We start from the raw sequence: 22,100 nt of genomic DNA, 5'->3' as shown, positions 1-22,100 counted from the left end.
TACAAATATCTGTTACAAAACACGAAACCATCCGACGATAAAAATCCAAAGTTCTCGATAAAAAAAAACTAGCTAGGTGGATCCAGGCGAATATCACGCTGCCACCCATGTTGGGAAAAATATCCCTCGCCGTATCCTCCAACTGTGAAGACACCTCCATAAAGAGGTCTCGATGCTCCATCCGCTGAAGAGGCACCCATGAGCGAAGCGTAGCTGTGCATCGGTATATGACCTGCATAAGAGAGGAAGAAATATTATTGAAAATCTTGTCATTTCTACATAGCCAGAGCGACCAAATAATGGCAATCGTTCCCATCCTAATAAGACGCTTAAACCTAACAGCCACACCATTGAGCCAATTACCAAATATATTGGCAACACTATGCGGTGGGTATAAGGTAGACCCTATTTGGACAGCTGACCATATAGACCTAGCAAACTTACACTGGAAGAAGTGTTTAATAGTCTTTTTTACTTCCATGCCACAAAATATAAGTATACTTGGAGCAAATGAAGTTCTCACAAGAATTATGATTCAGAACCGGGCAAACATTTTTTCTTTTCACATAATTTTTTATTGAAAACTAATACGGATATTTTGTAAGCCTTGCCGTTTTTTTTAACTTCACGATTTTGTTAAATCATTTTGTATCATTATTTAAACTGAGCCAACATTTCTTTTCACATTAACATTTTATAAAAAACTATCTGAACATTCTTATAAACCTTATGAACATTTTCTGAACCTCACTATCATTTTCTAAACCTCACGACATTTTTCATAACTTCGTAACTATTACGTAAAAGTAATACTTTAACATATATTTTTTGATATTTTAAATTTTTTTGTCTAAAATGTTAACAATTCTAATTAGGCACATGAATTTGTAAATGTGTATAATTCCAGCAAATAGTCTGTTCAGTTCATACTTTTTCATTTCTATGTATTAAATAGTGGCTACTTTTCTAATTTTATCTCTCTAAGAAAGGAAGGAAAATAATTGAAACAGGCTAAACTAAAATAGGAACTCTGTCGATTGATCTTACAGCTGCCTGCTGCCCCTTGTTCATGGACCGTGACTATTGGACTGCTCACTGCTATGTTCTTGTGGTGACAGGGATAGGGATATAGATGATTCTTTAGAGGAGGTTGAAGAAAAGTGGATAGAAGTTATTAGAAAGTTTCGAGGCAACCACCCCAGAAAAAAAGGGTCATGTTAGTGGACAAGGCCATTCTGAACCCGAGCTCATATGCTCCTGGCCAGTTCAATAAAAAAGTCAAAACAAATAGTAAAAAAATCAAGAAAATCTGAAATTTTTGTACAATGAACTTTTCTAACTACACACAAAAAATCTCTGAATTGAAGGATTTGATTACAAATTATTCAATTGGAATGGATTCACAATAAAATAATTCCAAAAAAATCTGAATTTTTTTATTTCATAATCATTTCTGTTTAAAATTGCATTCGAAAAAGAATAGAACCTATATTATAATATTGGTTCCATGATTAATCTTTTTCTATGCCAGTATCTATACGTGTTTATTAGATGTATAAAGCCCTTCTTTCTCAAATTTAGAAGGAATTCCACTAACAACACAACATAATTACTCTATTTTGTACAAAATCCCCTCATATCTGATAAAAAAGGGTCCCATGATCCCGAGCCGATCTTACCTTGGCTCGCAAACCCCAAGTTTATCTATGAAGAGATATATAATCTAATTGTATTTTTAATGGATTTCTTATGTGAGATACTAATGGATAGGGCGTTGTTGCTAAGTGTTACCAGATCTAGTGCACTGGACTTTTCCACATCAATTATGAATTATTTTCTTGGTCATTGAGATTCATGGATAATTTAGAGTACTATTTAGGGATAGATCGTATCTATTTTTATCCCCTCGAACAAATCGAAATGATTGAAGTTTTTCTATTTGGAAAAATTACAATAAAATAAAAAAGCAGTCTTCATGTCCTTTTATCGGGGACCTCGTTTAAAAGAAAATATGTCGCTTGGGAGCTTTACCAGGACTCACTAGAAAAACACCTAAATTCGGAAGTAATGTCAGAAAGAAATTCCATTCTGGGGAAAAGGAGTAATATCTTATTCGTCTTCAAGAAAAATCGAAAATATGTTGAACAACGATTACTTAGATATGTACATATCGCTGGAAAAGCAAAAAAAAAGGTCAACATGCCAAGTTTTATTACAAATACCGTAAATGCGTTTGGATAATATCCTTTTTCGATTAGGTATGGCCTCAACAATTCATGGGGGCTCGTCAACGCTCTTAGTAAACTGTGACAAGTTGTATTGTATTGATGTAATCCTACGACTTGGGGTGCAGAATCTGTCTAACAGACCTAAATGTAGTATTTTGTTGCGGGTCACTCCTCTAACCAATCTCATTAATGCATTGATATTGTTAATATTTCCCATTTTTCTGAAGTATTTGCATTGCCTATTTTCTTAAAAACAACTCTTTTATTTATATTGTTTTCATTACATGTATGGGTTAGATTATGTGAAGTTACATATTTTTGTACTCTCATATATTTATGAAATTTCCGATCATTCTATCGAAAAAAAACTGGCGCAGCTGAGCGTGCCATGATGATCTAGTATTTGGTAAAGCCTCAACTTATGCTAGTGGTGATGGTCAACTCAGTATACTACTGAGCCACATTATTTATTACATCATAAATCCTACAGCAGTTGTAACATGTTTTTATTCAACATTCTTTTTTGCAGAAACACCGCTGAATAATTGGATATAATTTAAGCAGGACACACCCCCCTCAGTAAAGCCCTCCTTGCGGCAGGCCTCAGCACATGGATCGTTTAAGCATGGATAATGATGATAGGTCTTGCTCCGTTCTTTCCAGGTATTGGCTTCCAATCCTATAAAACAACCACCACGATATGGTGTATGATACAAGATCAGATCCTGCAATGATCCAAAAAAGCAAAATAGATAGATGTGTAATGGAGTAAGAAGTTCATATATGAGTGGCATAGATAATGCATTAAGGAAGTGCTTCCGGATCACCCACGACAGGGTCGTGCAGTTCGCTGATACTTCGACAACGATACCTGGTGGAATAAGCTTCGACGTCACACGCAGGGAACCACCATTGTAACGACACATCCATGGTGGTGTATGTGTTCTCGAACATCTGAAAGGAGTGAGGACGCCGTATTTTTCAGAACAGAGTGGCTAAGCTCATTAGGGCTGAGCTAGAGTTGCTAAGGTTGGCGTGGGCAAATGTTATTTAGGAGTGCTCCTGGTTTATTTAGGAGTGTTCGTGGTTCAGTGTTGTTATTTCAGGACACAGTTGCCTCAGTGTTTTTCTCTTTGGGGTCTTTTGTAATTGGATTGTTTTTTCCTCTTCTATAATGAAAAAGCAGAGCAGCTGACGTTACCGTCACAAAAAATTTGTATATAAACTACATCCCAAGATATGTTATTTTTATGTGATGAATATTTTTACAGTTTTTTATAAAGTTTTTCAAACTGAATTTGTTTTCAACTCGGTACAAACCTAAAGTATATATTAATACCCCCCGAATCAGGGACTGATCCAGACTTCAACGGCAGCTCCAAGCTCCCGCCATGGCAGCAGCTTCCGTCGCCGCCGCGACCTCGCGAGCGGTCGAACCCCACCGCAACCCCTCCCCGGAACCTTCATCCCAGGCGCCCTCCTCGTCCTCATCGCGCGCCGCAGAGGCAGAGGCGGGACCGGTGTCGCATGATGGCGGCGCCGAGGAGGACGTGCTCCACCTGGACTCCCCGTGGGTCGCGGCGGCTGAGGCGGAGTCGAGGCTGGAGGAGGCCGCCATGGCCGCGGGACTCCGCCTTTGCGCCGAGAATGAGGCCGAGGCGGATGAGATACGGGATAACCTGCAGCGACAGGACGACGAGGTCGGTCTGCTGAAAATCAAATTGAAATTTTTCATTAATCTTATTCTGAGCTATGGCGAAAAGTTGCAATGCATCAATTCGTACGGTCGTGCCGCTGCGTCTGATTGTTATATAGGAAGGTTCATAGCTAATTTTCCTGATAAGTTGCACATGTACTTGCAAAAAAAAAGGAAAATTTGACTGTGTGAGGTTGTGATCGCGTTGCTTTTGGAATTGCGAACTGCGTTGCTTCAGGGTTTGCGAACAGCGTTGCTTCATTGTACCATTTGATACTTCACGATACTAGCATGGCTAATTTTTGCTTCCTCGTTTGATCTTCACTACAGCTGATGGCACTGGAGGCAATATACGGGGACGATCTCGCTGTACTAGAAAACAAAGGAGCGCTCCGCCATTTTCAGGTTACTTATACTGTCCATCAGTGTTTTGTTTGGGTGATAAAAACTTTGTTTTGATGATTTTTTTAAAAAATTTCTTTAATTTCAGATTTACATACGGTACGAATTGCAAAATGCCGCTGAAGTGTGCGCTAGGTTTTCTCCAGTCAATAGAATTGGAGAAGACAGAGGATGTCCTGACGATTGTATAGAACAACATGAGGAGGATAAAGGGGATGACTTCTCCTATTCTTGCAGCTTTGAGCACCTACCCCCTCTAATATTGACATGCTTGCTCCCGCAGTCCTATCCAAGCAAAGAACCCCCATATTTTACAGTCACCGCTAAATGGATGGACGGGCCTAGTGTTTCTCAGCTCTGTGAGATGCTTGACACCATTTGGGCAGAGCTGCCGGGGGAAGAAGTTGTATACCGATGGGTTGAGTGGATAAACACCTCTTCTTTGCCACACCTCGGGTTCGATCACAAAATAACATTAGGTCCAGATATTCCTAAGCACACAGGAGATAGCCGTGCAATCTCTAGAAGTCTCTCATTGGAGTCTGTGATCCCTTTGATGCTCAGTTACAGTAGTAGGAAGTGTCATCAAGTTTTTCTTGAGGATCTCCACATGTGCATGATTTGCCTTAACCAGAGCAAAGGTAAGTTTTTTCTTTTTTCTTTTTTGACTTCTTTTCTGTTCTGCAGTAGTGCCAAATAATGAGCATGCCTAGTTATTATTTTCTGGCCGTTGGTGGCTTTATTAATTTAAAGCTGGGCGTAATGCCTTATGTTTAAAAAAGTTATTATTTTCTTTTATTGGGTCTTCCTTGGAAGAATACCACTTGTTCTATGGCATCTATTCCACGCTGTGCTAGCTCTTCTTGAACTGTCCCACGGTGGTACCAATCTGCGGTTAAAATTTTCATAGCTCACAGTAGATAGTATAAGAACCGTCTGGCTTCTAATTAAGCATATTAGGAAATTCAATTGGGCCCATGGAATTTTATCCTCCTTGTAGACTAACTTTCATTTGGAAAAATCAGGTTCAAACTTCATCAAGCTTCCGTGCGAGCACTTGTTCTGTGTCAAGTGCATGGAGACCTTATGCAGGATGCATGTGAAGGATGGTACTTTCTTTCAGTTGGTATGCCCTGATACTAAGTGCAATGTTTCTATTCCGCCGTATTTGCTAAAGAGGCTTCTGGGCAAGGAAGAATTTGAGCGTTGGGATAAGCTTACTCTTGAGAAGGCATTGGACTCAATGTCAGACGTGGTCCAGTGTCCAAGGTGTGCAATCAGTTGCTTGGAGGACGAGGATAGCAACGCGCAATGCCCAAAATGTTGTTTTGTTTTCTGTTCGGTGTGCAAGGACCCGCGCCATCCAGGAAAGTTGTGTCTAACTCTGGAACAAAAGCTCCAGCGGCAGCAGGTAGAAATACATCTAAAATCTTTAATGTTATATGTTTGAAACTTGCATCTGTTGTTATACCGCGCAATTGGTCCTCACTTTCGTAGTCAGGGCCGGTGTACCTTCATAAAATATCTGTTGTTTTCTTTCCAAATCTTTCAAATATCCAATATGCATTTGATCTGCAAATCTCTCATAGATCTTCGTAGAATGTCATACGCTTTTGGCACCTCCTTAGGGGCATTACATGTCATATTGACTGCTGAAATATATTGACTACTGAACATCTGTCGTCTTCAATTTTATCTTTGCAGGCATCAGGCAAGATGGCCACACGGGGGATGGTGGAGGACATGATTAGTGTAAAACTGCTTTACAGCAATGCTAGATCATGTCCAAAATGTCAAATGACCATCAGCAAAACTGACGGATGCAACAAAGTTGTGTGTAGCAGCTGTGGTCAGACATTCTGCTTTCGCTGTGGCAAGGCTATCATCGCTGGCTATGCCCATTTCAGGTTGGCAGTCTGAACTATGCAGGGTCTTTTATATAAATAAAGACAAAGGTTCATAATCTAGGCTTACTTATCTTTATGCATGCATGTTTTAACAAACTGCAGCGGGAGATGTGACCTCTTTCATCATAAAGAAAAAGACACAACAGACTGGGGCAAGCTGCTGGAACAGTTAGAAACAAGAAATCGCGTACGTACTGAAAAACAACCTGTAGGCAGTACCATAAAATGTCCAAAATGCCGTCAAAAAATTTATAAGGTAATGAACCACATCATTTTTCAGACTGGAACATTCTGTTCCACTATACAGATCACCAGTTTGCCTCTATTGCATCTAACCAGTGGCCATATGCATTCAGGATGATGATAAATATATTTTCTGCTGGTCGTGCCAAGCCAGCTATTGCACACTGTGCAAGAAGCAGGTCCAGTTTGCCGGGGAACAAAGCGAGCACTGGGGCTCACAAGATTGTGTGAAGATAAAGTTCTAGTGTCATATCCCTACTCCCACTGTTACATTCTTTCAGATTAGGTTGCAGTATTGCAGGTTAGGGCTTTCACATTTGATGTATGTTTTATTGGGACACTTTTCTTCTATTCTGACTAATCATATCCCTTTTGCTAGTTCTAGTCGATCACAATTAAGTTAGTTCTAAGTCGACTCTAGTACCGTTAAATTTGTATCGTGATTCATGCACATGAGAATTGCACATATGTGTGCAATTACACATATTTTTCTCAGCCGCACATGAATTGCACACAAAACTTAGTGATGTCATAGAATTTATCTAGTTCTAGGTCGAGCAAGTACTAGCCGCATGCAATCAATTAAACATGACATGCGTGTATAACAACAAAGGGTGATTACTTACTCCCTCGGTTGGGTTTATTAGTTCTGCATTATCCCTAAGAATCAACTTCACCTATATATTATAAATCACATCTCAAGTTTATAGTGATATATTTTTTGTAATATATATGAGTGGAATTTTTTTGGCTCCAGGGCACCAGGATCCTATTATTTTAATAAATCCTGAAATCATATTTACAAATTTCAAAATAATTTGAAAAAAATCTGGATGTACCCAATCATGTATCCACAAACGTGCAAAATATTAATTTTAAATACTTTGTATTCAAAGTTACACAACAATGACAAACATGTGGATTTGAGTATGCATATTTAAAAATATTTAAATTTTATCAGAAATTTTCATTTTTGTGTAGCACGCAATACAAACAATTTCGCATTGCGATTTTGCATACTTGTAGTTCACTTCATTGGCTATGGTAGGATTTCTTTTCAAAAAAAATTAAACTTGTAAATATTTTTTTATACTCTTTATAACAACGGGCTCACTAGTGCTCATGAGGCAAAGAGACTTTTCGTAATAAGTAAATTGATAATTTATAGGAATACTAATATACCCGACCGACGGGAGTATGGTCATGCATGGTATGTTACCTTTATTTGTTAGAACGGAGATGCATGCGATTGCAACACCTGGATGCTATATTTTGAATTCGTGTGTGTATGTTTTGAAGTGCATTTCTATCATATTCTTCTGTTTTATTTATTTATTATGTTTGTAGAATTCTGCAAACCAAGCATGCCCTCAACCAGAGAAGCCCTAAGTACCCATCAGAAAACTACAAGCAACAATAACATGAAGTGCAAGGTTACATCATCTCCACCGACAACCCCAAATAGGAGCCCAAAACAGCATGTAACAAGCCGTTTTGGGGGCACCAACACACTGTCACTCTATTGTAGACATACTACCTCCGTCACAAGGAATAAGGCGTACACGTATTCCAAGGCGAACTTTGACCATAAAAATTGAGCAACTGAATGTTGGTTATATTATATGTAATTAGTATCGTTGGATTCGTATTGAAAAACACTTTCTAATGATGTTAATTTCATACAAACAATCTTTATATATTTGAAGTAATTCTTAGTCAAACGAAAAGCACGTAAAACAAGGACGCCTTATTCCTTGAATCGGAGGTAGTATATCCAAAGCGGCGCCTCCAATACAGTCTACCCAAAAAAAGTTAAAAGCAAAATTCAAACAAACCAACAAAAAAATCAAATAGTTAGAAATTTATAAAAATCTAAACGGAAAATTTGAAACAGCCTAAAACCTAGAGCTTCTTGCGGACACGCTCCGGTCTAGGACGCTATTGTCTGCATTGTCGCCATTGTCGTCGTTGTCATTGCCATCCCAAAAGGACGACGAGAGGTTGCTAGGGCTATTCGGGCCACTATTTTCGTTGCTACCATCGTCGTTGTCGGCTAGGTCGATGACCGCGCGTCAACCACCATTTGTTGAACTCTTTAGTCGCCAACATAACAACATCCACCGATTCACTAAGAGCATGCTTAACCACCGACTAGTTGGTCGGATTGTCTAGATCGTGTAGTGTTGCTTGCAGCCGGAAATGCTGTAGCCACTTATCCTCCAGCTACGACTTCACCTTCTTTGGCGGCAATGGCAGGCGTTGCCTCCTTCTCCTTCTTGGGGACGAGAAGGGAACGTTCTCCTACTTCGGGGCGACTAGCGACATTCAGAAAGGTGACACCAGATGTGCTAGGCATTGGGGTGGATGAAGTGCGCGACGCGGAGGAACGCAACGATGAAGACCTCGACACAGAGTGTGGAGGCTTGGGGATGGGGACAGCAACCGGTGCGCATCGTTGGGCAGGACATGCTGACACGTAGCCGTAGTGGGCGAGGACGATGTCCATATCCCGACGTCACACCATTAGGGTCGTTGTGTTGGTCCAACGGCCCGCTATAGAGCGCCGTGAGCTTGGATACCCTCTCCACCTAAAAGAGTGGCATCAATCGGTCGCTCTTGATGGCCCAATCCTTGTACGTCTGTTGCTCCTGGCAGAGGGCTTCAAACCGGTGGTGGATGTTTTCCTCCAGCGTGGTCCCGTAGAGGATCGGTAGGACAACATACATGTCATTGATATTCCATCCACATGGGAGGCGCTAGTATAGTGGCACAAGAAGTTTGTTTTCTGTGATGACATACGCCTCATCAATGGCAAGGTTACATTTGTGGGGTTGCCGCTACACCCGTCCTTCCCATCGTTGCACGCCACGAAAACCTACGCGGTGAGTGCTGGGAATTGGGAATTGGGAATGGGGAGGGAGACGACGCAAGGAAGATGGTGTGGTAATAGGGCGGACGCGATGTTGGTTAACATGCCGATGGCATCATTTACACTAGCGTGGGGAGGAGAGCCGTCACATGTGTGGAGAGCCATCATCGACGTGTGGGAAAGCGTCAGTTCTCACCCAAGGACCGGCAAAATCGATGTCGTGCAATTAGGTAAGTTGACCGGCATGGAAGCACGTATGCTTTGGGTCACTGCCAAGGTGGGCCCCTGAGACCAATCCAATGCGGCCGCGCATGCCGGCGTCCCATGGCCGGTTCCTATTAGTCATGTCTAGCATGGGAGCGCTAGACATAGTTTTGGAACGCTATCACTACCTGTTTTAGGAGCACTGGTGGGAGTGCTTTTTAATCATGCATTCCAATAAAGCTACTGAGAGCATTCAAAAAGATCCGTAAAGAAAGTTCTCTCTCTCCTGTTGTGGTAAGCCAATCACGGGCTACAATCATTTCACGGCATGTATTGCGTTTGGAAACATGCCACCATGTGTATTTTCTTCTGTCGCCGAGTTTGCATTTCTTTTCTTCCGCCGAGGACTATTAGGTTTGTAATAGTTCTTATTTTTAAGGATTTCCAAAAGTGGGAGTGATTTTTTTGCATCTTGGGTATATATGCTTCCTTTATTTTAAAATGCATCTTCGATATATTTTAAGATATCAAAAATTGCCAAACGAAAATTGCATGTTTACGTCTTCACATGCTACGTGGGCACAAAGTTTTTTCGTGGAAAATTGATTGTCGACTTGTCATTTAGGATAGGTAAAAAAAAATTGGTGCTAAAAATAAAGCTTTTTGTGAGACATGTTTTGTACTTTTTACATCGACCACCAAAAAGTATCATTTTTTCACAAAACTGTGCGAACGCACATAAATTGTCAAGATGTACACAAATTTTTTTGTTGAATATTTTTGATAATTAGAATTTTTTTTTTTGGGTGGATGGAGCATATGCGCTGGAAGCCGAATTGAATTTCCAAAAAATATATGTATTCTTACTTGGCGCGTTAACCAAGAGTAATGAAGTATCTAGTTTAGAAAGACAAGATAGCAAAGTTCTTCGTTAACACAATTGTAAGGGCTTAGAGCATATCCAACAAAGGGTGTAAAATAGGGCATCTAGAAACTGTTTTAGTCACCAGTTTTTGAGATTCAGGACACGTTAATTAGGGTACCCATACCATATGATATGATGTAAAATAGAGCGGCAATAAAATACAAACTGTTTAGCCGACAGAGGAGTTCTCGATTGCGTGTGCACCCGCCATGGCTGCAGCAGCGTCGACGTCCCTCGGCACCTCGTCGGCGCGGACACTGGAACCCAGCCGTGAACCCAGCACAGGATTCACAGCAGAGGCGAGGCCGGTGTGGCGTGATCCGGATGGCGAGGAGGACGTCGTCGACCTGGACTCCCCGTGGGCGGCCGTGGCCGAGGCGGAGTCGAGGCTGGAGGAGGCCGCTTCGGCGGCGGAAGCTCGCCGTCGCGCTGAGGATGAGGCAGGAGAGGATGAGATACAAGACAACCTAAAGCGACAGGAGGACGAGGTATGGTGCACGCTAATCTAACTGACTAAATTGGAAAATTATTATACTGATTTTATGATCTTGATCCATGCTGCGCTCCTAGTGGCAATGGTGTGTGTCTGTTGTTCTTAGGATTGTGATGCCGAGTTAGATGTAATTTTGTGTTAGGCTCATGATGATTGCCAAAATATTTCTCAAAAATAGAAGACCCTTCTCCTAGAAAATTGATGCTGAGTAGGCTATGGTTCATGAAAATGCCCGCCCAATATACATGTACATGCAAGTCTTGTCCAATATACTCTTGTATACTATAATACTATGAAATTCAGTAATCTCCTTTTGTTCTAAAAAATGCATTTAACATGTATATTTTGTTCAAAAGAATTGTCATTCCCTCCAACTCATATTACTTTTCGCTTTTTATTAAATCTGCCACAAATAAGAGGGAGCTTATAAATTTGTGACAAAATATTTTTTTCATAAGACATTTTTTCAACCGGGCTTCGCACCCCTTTCCATTTAAGCAAATGGAAATACAATTGTCTTTATACTAGAAAGAAAAGGGAAAGAGAATAAGAAGGGAGGTTAGAGCAATAAGAGGAAACCGAATGTGCGATGCTTATCTCGAGCATCCACTATGGAACAAAATCTAATATCACTAGAAAACTATCCTAACAAGTACTCAGCTTTGTTTTTATTACTTCGCGTTCTGGGTTTAGTTAAGGTCAAACTTTGCAAAGTTTAACTAAGGATATACAAAGAAATATTAGTATACACAATACTAAATACATATAATATGAAAATATACATCATGATGATTTTAATACAATAGATTTTGTATTGTAGATATTAGTACTAATTTAAAGTTTACAAAGCCTGACTTTGACCAAACAGAACGCCAAAATAATTATGAACGGACGAAGTACCAGGATACTTCTTCTTATTACAAATCAACCAGGGAAAAGTTCAGAGCAACAAAACATAACACTTATCATTCACACATGAGGCATATAACAAAAAAATCACGTGCATATAAAACAGAAGTAAAGGTAATTATTTTTTTTTTTTGGTTTTTTCAAAGGGTATTAAAGATTGAATTACGTAGAACGGTAGTATACAACAAAGGATTATAAACAAGTTTGAATGTTCTTATATGTATTGGGCTAGTAGAAAACCATGAAAAATAATCAAATCTTGAAATTTTTTATTACGTGACACTGTTGTTTTTTTTACGTTTGCTCAAACACATCGTTTGATTTTATTTTGCCAAGTATCATTACAATTTTTTTTTGCATATTTGCTATAACACACCGCATGATCCAAAACGGAAAGTTTGGCACTTTTGTATGGGTTGACCATGCTATGACTGTTTTTTAAAACAATGTGTAAAACTTTCCTTTTTCTTGTCCATGCGATGTGTTTTGATAAATGTGTCAGCAAAATTGTATGATACCTGGTAAAATATAATGAACGGTGTGTTTCGGCAAACGCCAGAAAATAAGGTGTCTTGTAGCAAAATTTTCCTTAAATCTTAGGGATAAACAAGTATCTTCTTCTAACTTGCGTTTTATGTATTCTCAACAACAAAAAAAACTTGTTTTTTATGCATTTGCCACGAGTGGAAGTGGCAGCCGCACTCCAATTCGCCTACTCTGTTCGGACCGAGACAGACCCAGGTCACGGCGGGTGGAACTGGTACTGGAGGCGGATGAGGGCGCCGCCGGCCGCCTTTCGCAGTGTGCGCCGGAGGGGGCGGAGGCCCGCAGCCCAACTCCTCCCCCTCGCTGACCTCTCCCTCCTGTACGAATCCCCAACGCACTGTCCTCGGGAGTGCAGCTAACTTAGTTCCAGCGGATGTCCACTGACCAGGCCTATGAACTTGGAACGGGACCGTGTTCCCCTCCAGTCTCGAGATGGTAGTAGTCTCTTCACGGCGTGTGCGTGGGTAATCCTAGTGACTATTGATTGCCTCCATAACTGTGTAGTACGAGTGTGGCTGGATTTGGGTTTTGGGAGGAGTACTATATTCTGTATCTATACAGGGAACATGTTTCTATTCAGTTCATCAGTTGTATTTGCTATGTAAAAAAGAAATTGGGCTCTTATTCAGTAAGTTTAGAAGTAATTTTCTGTTTCATTTTTTAGACAGTGGCTAGAACGATTACATGTAATTGTTTGCTCACATGATCTCGTCGTTCACTGCAGCTATTGGCATTGGAAGCAATATATGGAGACGACCTTGTTGAATTTCAGAGCAAAACAGGGCTCCGCTATTTTCAGGTTTCTTGCGCTGCCCATCATTTCTACTTCATGTCTTATTGGACGGTGATCATCCGGGTTTAATGGTTTCTCCATTTTCTGTTTCCTGGATCGCAGATTTACATACGTTATGATCTGGCCGACGGTGCTGAAGTGTGCGCTAAGTTTTCTTCAGCCAATGGAGACAGAGAATGTCCCGATGATTGTGCAGAGCAACATGAGGATAAACAAGATGACTTCTACTCATGCAACCTTGAGCACCTGCCCCCTTTGATATTGACATGCTTGCTTCCGCAGTCCTATCCTAGCAAAGAGCCCCCGTATTTCAGGGTCACCGCTAAATGGATGGATGGGCCTAATTGTTTGAAGCTCTGTGAAATGCTTGACAACATCTGGACAGAGCTGCCAGGGCAAGAAGTGGTGTATCAATGGGTTGAGTGGATACGTGGTTCTTCGTTGCCGCACCTCGGGTTCGATAATAGAATAACATTAGGTCCAGATATTTGTACCCACATGGGAGATAAACGTGCGATCTCGAGAAGCCTCTCATTGGAGTCTGTAATCCCTTCAATGCTCAGCTACAGTAGTAACAAGTGCAATCAAATTTTTCTTGAGGATCTCCACATGTGCATGATTTGCCTCAACCAGAGTAAAGGTAAGGCTTTAGGAAGTTGAATTAGTCTCATAGCAGTTCATCCTTGTTCCCGTAGACTAACTTTAAGTTTGAAACAATTAGGTTCAAACTTCATCAAGCTTCCGTGTGAGCATATGTTTTGTTTCAAGTGCATGGAGACCTTATGCAGGATGCATGTGAAGGAAGGTACTTTGTTCCAGTTGGTATGCCCTGACACTAAGTGCAGTGCTTCGATTCCACCGTATTTGTTGAAGAGGCTTCTCGGCGAGGAAGAATTTGAACGCTGGGATAAGCTTACTCTTGAGAAAGCATTGAACTCGATGTCAGACGTGGTCCACTGTCCAAGGTGTGCAATCAGTTGTGTGGCAGATGAATATAGCAACGCGCAATGCCCAAAATGTTTCTTGGTATTCTGCTCGCTGTGCAAGGACCCACGCCATCCAGGGAAGCCGTGTCTAACTCTGGAAGAGAAGTTCCAGCGACATCAGGTAGAAATGCATCTAAGATCCCTCATGTTCTTGGACTGGTGGAGACTGAGACTGTAGATTATTTATTTTGCAAACTTGTATTTACAGTCATTTTTGTAGTCGGGGCCGGAGTACCCTCCACAAAACGTCTTGTGTTTCGTATGTTGGTAAATCCTTCAAACATACAATATGCATTTGATCTGCAACCTGTCATAGATCTTTGGAGAGTGTCATACGCTTTTGGCACCTCTTTTTTTGCGTTTACGTACCATATTTACTGCTGGAGAATAATTCCTGTCTGTTGCCTTTCAATTTATGTCTGCAGGCATCAGGCAAGATGGCCGCAAGGGGGATGGTGGAGGAAATGCTGAGCTTACAAATGCTATACAGTGATGCTAGATCATGTCCCAAATGCAGAATGACCATCAGCAAAACTGAAGGATGCAACAAAGTGGTGTGTATCAGCTGTGGTCAGGCATTCTGCTTCATCTGTGGCAAGGCTATCATCGCTGGCTATTCCCATTTCGAGTATGGCGGTCTTATCTATCTAGGGTCTTTTAAATAAAAAGAAAACAATGGTCAGGAATATAGGCTTACTTACATTTATACATGATGTTTTGACAAACTACAGACGGAACTGTGACCTCTATGAGGAGAAAGAAAAAGACACAACAGATTGGCGAAAGAAATTGGACCAGCTAGAAGCTAGAAACCGGCGACGAGCTCAAAGTCAACCGGTAGGCAGTACTGTAAAATGTCCAAAATGCCGTCTAAAGATTCACAAGGTAATGAACCCTATCTTTTCAATCTGCAATTATTATTATTTTTGTCTCTAATGCATCTAACCAATGGCCACTTGCATCCAGGCTAATGAAAAATATATTTTCTGCTGGTCGTGCCAAGCCAGCTATTGCACGTTGTGCAGAAAGGAGGTCCAGTTTAGTGGGTTTCGGAGCGAGCACTGGGGTTCACCGCAGTGCGTGGGGATAAAGTTCTAGCGCAAAATGACCGTTCTTACAATTTTGCAGAATAGATTACAGTTTGTAGATTAGGACTTCTATTTTTGTTTTAAAAAAATGAAACGGAGGCAAAAGAATTGTTATATCTTGAGTTTCTGGTGAGTTGATTATAAGCAAGGTTAACTAGTTAGAAGTGACAATGTTGGTACATTTGAGATATGCGTATAAGCATATGGGTGTATCAACTAATTTATGATAATATGGTAAAAAAACTTCATAGTATTGTCCTTCATCTATTGGAGAAGTATTCATTATCAGAGTTTATGCATCTGCGTCTAAAATTTTGCATGTTCATTTGGTATCATGATTTATCAGATTGTTGATCCAGCTCCCCAGACGCCAAATTCCAACTGTACAAAGTGCATTGTGTTCTGTTCAAAAGAGTCCAGAACCACAAAACTACTTGCTACTTCTTGGTCCGCCAACTGAATCTGAAAAAAAAAAAAAACTGACTGCTAGTTTTATTGATTAAGATAACTGACTGCTTGTAAGCAGTTACTACTGCGCACATTGAATTTTGCACGTTTTGATGTTGCATAACCGGCAGCGAAAACGTCAGTTGTAATAAACCATCTTAAATGAAAATTTTCATTTAGTAACAGCTCAAAGCTCTTCAGCTGAGGAAGCGCATGCTATAAAACCGTGCTAGTCCACGTTCTTTCCCCGAACACAGACACAGACACCAACCTCTTCAGCTGCCGTAACGCAAACCATGGCGAAAACCACAATGCAGCTGGTGGCACCGCTTGTCATCCTGACGGTGCTCGCCGTCGCCACCATCACGGTCACCGTTGCGGGAGCCGACACCTCGGCGAAACGGAGAGGCCAGGAGATCCATCTCTTCGAGGTCACAGTTCGCATGCTGGATGACATGGACGATGACTACAACTACCAGCTGCTAGCAACCGTGCTCGGCAGGTCGGTCTCCTGGTTCATTCGCTGACCCTTCTGAATCTCTGCCGCCCAGTCGTTTTCTGATGCTTCTATCTTGCTTTCTCTCGAACCTGCAGCGTCGATGCTGCACGGAGCGCCACGTTCGAGACTGAACCTGGGACGTTCAGTGCGTTCCTCACAAACAACCAGGCCCGTAAATTATCAAGTGAGTAAAAAAAATCCTACCACATTGATCGGTATCAAATACAACTTGTCAGCAAAGTCTGCCCCCAGATCCCACATGTCATCCTCTCATTGCACTGCATGTTTTACCCCTCTTTGCGATACTACTGTGCTTATTTCATCATAGGAATACGAGACGTAGATATACGTTCGTATAGCGCATACCCAGAAGATAATGATGTGTAAATACGTTTTTGTTGAGCAGAAGTCCCGGGGGTGCTGGGAGTTCGGGAAAGGGATGATCCCGTGCCTACGGAGGGCCATTGATATCAGCAACACCAAGAGAGTTTGCTTACAGTTCAGCGATTCCAATAACAAGTGATTAACAGCATCAAAGGAAACAGCGCCTAGTTCTTCATTGTTCATGATAAAAAAAAATGTGTCGCAGGCATAATGCTTAGAAACACCATGTTGTACTGAATCCAGCAAGCTTTGCAGTTATAAAGGTCTTCCACGTAACTGATGCTCCACCCCTTAAAACTAGAATGATCTCCAGGGTCAGTTGTTCAGCAATATCCGAAAAAAACATGCTCGGCAAAACAAAAGGAGTGCTAGATGTGACTGTTAATGCTATTTGAAACTGCGTATATAGCTGTAACTGTGCAGGACTAATCCTGTTCACCGCAGCCGAGACCAGTGCTTGCCCTTGGATCATCTGTCTCAAAAGGATTCTGATTCACAAGCATCACTCTTCTTAGTCCAGTTTAAACAAAATCAAGATCAGAGGTGTGCTGCTTGCACCCTCGGGGGCCATAGTGCTCCGTGCTCTTATACACCCTCTTCTGGCACAGAGCACAGTAGTGAACTTGGCATGTTCCACAGAAGATATGGTTGTTGTTACCAACCTGTTCAAATCAGAGACTGTCTTCATTTACCAGAACCGAATATAAATAAATAAACTACAGAGTACGGATTCATGAGGTGCATGAATGCCACCAAAACATTACCTTGAAATTTGGCTGGTGGCAGTTCGAGCATGGATGTGCTCTGGATAGTGTCAACCTCAGGTCTTTCTGCATCTTTTTGACGACATCATTCACCTCCACATTCACTCTCAGCTTCTCTCTATCAATCTTGCATTGTTCACTTTCAAAAAGGGAGCATTGGTTCAGAATTTGTATCCAAAGAACAGCTAAGATACAGAATACTTCACAATTGACAGATCACACTTCACCAGGGGACATCAGAAGAATACCTTGTATGATCTTCATTTAGCGCCTTGCCACAGCTATAACAGAACGACTTGTCGCAGTTCCTGCAAAGAATGTGGTTGCAGCCTGACGCGCGTGAGATGGCAAAGCCACAATGCGGACATGCAACACAAGAACGAAGTATTTCCTTGATGCTAAATATCTCATCCGCGCTAATTTTGCGTCCAGCATTGCCTTTGCTTAAGTTGGGTACATTGCCACGCCCCTATATAAAACAAGTAGCACATTTAACATTGTGATCTCAATAATGTTCTCATTGCATGGAACTTCACTAAGAGTCTTACGACAAATGATGGAATTGGAATGCCCTTCTTACTGGAAATGGAACCATGTTTTACAATAACCTTAAAGTAAAAGAATGTGTTCAGAAAACAGAGTTAGGTTATGAATAGTTACTGTATCTAGAATACATACATAGTATATGCAAGTAGAGCTATATCTTTGTCTAGAATACAAAGAAGGGATGTACGTCTTCGTATTAAGAATGCCACGATGTGGCAGGTAGAGTTATATTGTAATGTATTCTCCTTGAGAAAATTGCACTCTGACCAGGTATTGTGTTGCTAGTTGCATCTTGGAGCAGGTATATTCAGCTATTGTATACTACATAACGCACAAGTAGAGCCGCACTAATTTTGTACTTTGGATCAGGTTTAGCTAGTTTAGGTAAGAAACAAACAATTTAGTTGATTTTGGCATCCCAATAATCCTGTTCTTAATATGTTCGAAGTAAGCTCTCATAGTGAATATAACAGCTAATACTTAACAACATAAGAGAATATGTACTGTTAGATGGATTTTGATTACAGCATGGGAAGGTAGGTAATAACAATTATACAAAGAAAAAAGAGAATGTGTAGTGTTTCGATGGATTTTCAACCTGCAAGGAAAGAAGTTTTTCTTCTTTAGTAAAGCACCTTGTCCCTATGTGACGGCGATCTCTGCAGCGGGTGCAGAAGCTGAAGTAGCAGTTCGAACACTGGGCAGTGTCGTCTTCTTCCAGGCAAGGTGTTTCACATCTTGGACAGTAAGAAAGATCAGTCATAGAGTCTAGAGTCTTCTGAAGTATCAATCTTTCCCACCGTTCAAAATATGCATCTCCTAGCAACCTCTTCAAAAGATTAGGAGGAACAAAGCCTCCGCATTTGTCATCAGGACAAACCAATTTCAGGATTGATCCTTCCTTGACATGCATCTTTGAGTATGTCTCCATGCACCTCCGGCAGAAGTAATGACGGCATGGAAGTTTTATGAAGTCAATGCCTGAGGGTAATCAAAAGAATAGCAGATTCATGCTTAACTTATAAATATTCCAGACTACAGACATGATGTAACTTGGAATTTTCATGAGTACAGCTCAGCAGAATAACACATGGACATGATTACCTGTGCTGATGTTGAAATTAGAAAAACTTTGTAAAGAAGCTTATATTTATCCGAAATAAGCTTATCAATGAATAAGCGATTAGGTTCTTTAGCCGTTTGGGTTGTACCTTGGTTTCTGCAAAACCTGTAAATTGTGTGTATTTCACCTAGGTATGGGGCACAAAACAATTTGATGCTTCTTGTGTCTGGTTTACATGTGTATACTAGCTAGTTGAAACAACTTTGAACATTTTCAAATGATTGTTTGACTGCAGATATGTGTTGCTTTTCTGTAAAAGCAGTATGGTGTGAAAATAGATTATATACCGGCAATGAACAGACTATAGAGTTTGTGTATTCCTCATCGCAGAACTAAAATTTCAGAAAACTATACCACTTCGTGTCCAATATATACTACAGTACTATATCAGTAGCGCTCGCCCTTTGAAAACAATTGATTTTAGTTACGATGGAGATGGAGTTGTGAATTACGTACCGTAAGTACCTCAAAATAGTTAAAGATAATCTAATGCATAACACGGTGCAAGAATGAGCACCAGGGAGAGTACCCCTGCATCAAATGGAACATCCAAATTACCTGTGTATTCCTGCAAACAAACCGTGCAGACATGGATGCCACGAAGAAATGTTTCATGGCATTGCTCTTCATTGTAGCTGATCAAACGTTCAACAATCTCCTCTACAGACAGAATATCTCCAACAGCCCGAACATCCACAGGATCCATCATCCTATCAGACTGTCGTATGATTATTCTTCCATCAAAACCAAGATGAGAAAGCATAGAGCTCTGCAACCATTGCACCCACTCAAAAACAACTTCCTGTCCAGGTTGCTGCGCCCAAATGGTGTCGAGCATGTGACAAAGGGAGGAAACCTTCGCACGATCCAACCATTGTATACCGAGAGTAAAGTATGGAGGTTGATGGCTCGGGTATGATGGAGGCATAAGGCATGTCAGTGACATTGGAGCCAAGTGTTCGACACTGAATGTGAGCCAGTTGTTTGGGTAATCATCAACACCCTGGAGAAGTTCTGCAGACACACTGATACCATCTGGAATTTCACAATGCACATGGATCTGCAAAGAATTCGAAATGGAAAGAAAAAAGCATCACACTTTTGTTGATTTTTTGGATAAATTTCAAGTCCTGGATGTCTGGAATAAACTAAAACAACAATAATTTCCACAAGGAAATAAATAAATATAGGAAAAGAGATATACCTGGAAAGACCGAGGTGCAGACGTTTCACCAAAAACTTCTACATTCTCACCATAAATTGCCTCCAGTGCCAGCATCTATGCAATCATATACCAGAGAAAAAAATTGCATTAGCAGAAAATTTGTAAACATACTGTAGTATATCCACTTATCTAAATTTGAGAAAACTAAAAAATTCTTCAGCTTTAGTCTCGAAGAATAAAATATGTAGTATACACTTATCTAAATTCACGGATCAATGTTTTTATGAGTTCAGTCATTCTAAAGGGAACCTAGAAGTGACCCTTTAGTTATGCAAATATCTCCGCTAGACCATTGATAATAGAGATGTGTTCATGTGTTCCAAAGCCCATTTAGCCTATTCACGGCGTACCAACTAAATCGATCTTACGATGGAGTTGCAGTTATCCCAAATCACAATCTACACATAGCGCGGGCGGACTAGAAAACCCTCCTGCAGATTCACGGACACACGATAAAGTACCACCACAAACATCGAACATGATCCGCAACGGGTGGTGCTCGCCCGTTCCGGTTTGCGAAATGCGAGGAATTTCATCCCAAAAGAAAAGGTGGGGACTTTGGAGACTAGAACCGCCGGCGAGGTCACGATCGAGAGGGATTCGCAATGCCGTTCCGCGAAACTGGCACATGGGCTGGAATCCGTAGCGAGGGAGCGGTGGTGGTGGTGTGGTACCTCGTCTCGCTGGAGCTGGTCGTTGGAGCGCAGCTGCTCGTCCGTCAGATCGACCTCTCCTCCCTCCCGGAGCGCCATCTCGTGCAGCATCCTCGCCGACTCCGGCGACGGCGAGTGGTCGCCCTCTCCGTGGACGCCGGCGCGAGGGCTGTCCATAGGCGGCGGACTGCGGGTGGCGGCGGGGTCGGCCTTGCTGGCTGCTGTGAGGAAAGTGGTGTGCGCGCCTGCGTGTGTACTGTGTACTGTACAGGGGTTTGATCCTGGTGGGCTGCCCGAGCGAGGTGCCGCACGAACTTTCTGGAACTTGTTTGGCGGGTTTATTTTTGTCTATTAAATTACAAAATGAATGAATTTAGTTCAACATAATTTGTTACTCGGGTTAGATCTACTCCGGCTGGTGCTAAATACTAATCCCGCCCATCTAGCACAACACATTGGCATTGGGGGGAACCGTAAATATTACCATATAATCCGTGAAGTGTTTTACATACGATCTATGAAATCATTTTTTAAAGACAAAATATATGGTTAAATTTCTCAAAAGAATTGACAACATACATTTGTGTTATATATACAACACCAAAAACTGTTGCTTCAAATTCGGCCTAACAGAGCTAAAAAGGATCATCTTCCACGTAGGTGGGCCACCATCCAAGAGAGCGTGAGCTAATTTTTGTGTTGTGTGTGAACATATTGAGAGGCATCCCGAAAGTGGCAAAAACATTCCAGGAGAATGCAAGTTAACATTCATGTTTACCTTTCCCCGTGAGGCTATGCTGGATCAAAGATTTCATGGCCTTATACAGGAAAAGTGAAAGCAGGCATTAAATGTTATGTGTGCTTATCCATTGTCGACACTTCTTAAGAATCACAAGATGTGAAAAAATTGGGCTCCTACAAATGTGCCAAACAACAAAAAAAGTACCTCTTCTAATTCTGCCAATCCTATTCCTAGAACTGACTCTAGTGGAACGTAAGCATAAAAGTGTCCAAGCATACACTCTGATGGAACATCGGTGAGCACTGGACTAGTGGGTACAAATAAAGAGAAAGCGAATAAGGAGCCGTACTACCATATTCAATAGTGATTTTGGATAAATGTGGTGAAAGAATCATATTCAGAATGCAGCGAAGGAACATAAGAAGGAA

At 41.3% G+C, this 22,100-nt stretch overlaps 3 protein-coding genes across 3 annotated transcripts; 2 read left to right on the top strand and 1 right to left on the bottom strand.

Annotated features, from left to right (window-relative positions):
- Nucleotides 1-3,619: 3,619 nt before the first annotated feature.
- On the top strand, nt 3,620-6,927 carry LOC124677619 (E3 ubiquitin-protein ligase RNF14-like). Its single transcript, XM_047213590.1, has 7 exons — nt 3,620-3,928; nt 4,255-4,329; nt 4,415-4,967; nt 5,352-5,737; nt 6,031-6,233; nt 6,336-6,489; nt 6,590-6,927. Exons 1-7 carry the CDS (start codon nt 3,620-3,622, stop codon nt 6,719-6,721), a joined length of 1,812 nt encoding a protein of 603 aa, XP_047069546.1. The 3' UTR covers nt 6,722-6,927.
- A 6,450-nt stretch (nt 6,928-13,377) lies between these two features.
- LOC124679250 (E3 ubiquitin-protein ligase RNF14-like) lies at nt 13,378-15,347 on the top strand. Its single transcript, XM_047215047.1, has 5 exons — nt 13,378-13,855; nt 13,937-14,322; nt 14,627-14,829; nt 14,933-15,086; nt 15,168-15,347. Exons 1-5 carry the CDS (start codon nt 13,546-13,548, stop codon nt 15,297-15,299), a joined length of 1,185 nt encoding a protein of 394 aa, XP_047071003.1. The 5' UTR covers nt 13,378-13,545; the 3' UTR covers nt 15,300-15,347.
- A 1,454-nt stretch (nt 15,348-16,801) lies between these two features.
- Nucleotides 16,802-21,107, bottom strand: LOC124679386 (E3 ubiquitin-protein ligase RNF14-like). Its single transcript, XM_047215154.1, has 7 exons — nt 20,952-21,107; nt 20,257-20,331; nt 19,611-20,112; nt 18,528-18,910; nt 17,632-17,852; nt 17,384-17,522; nt 16,802-17,281 (listed from the first exon to the last, which is right to left on the bottom strand). Exons 1-7 carry the CDS (start codon nt 21,105-21,107, stop codon nt 17,141-17,143), a joined length of 1,617 nt encoding a protein of 538 aa, XP_047071110.1. The 3' UTR covers nt 16,802-17,140.
- Nucleotides 21,108-22,100: the final 993 nt, after the last annotated feature.

The sequence above is a fragment of the Lolium rigidum genome, chromosome 7 (assembly GCF_022539505.1).
Source record: "Lolium rigidum isolate FL_2022 chromosome 7, APGP_CSIRO_Lrig_0.1, whole genome shotgun sequence".
NCBI classification, from domain to species: Eukaryota; Viridiplantae; Streptophyta; class Magnoliopsida; order Poales; family Poaceae; genus Lolium; species Lolium rigidum.
The sequence above is the reverse complement of the archived record's forward strand: the minus strand, read 5'-3'. Positions and strand labels throughout refer to the sequence as shown.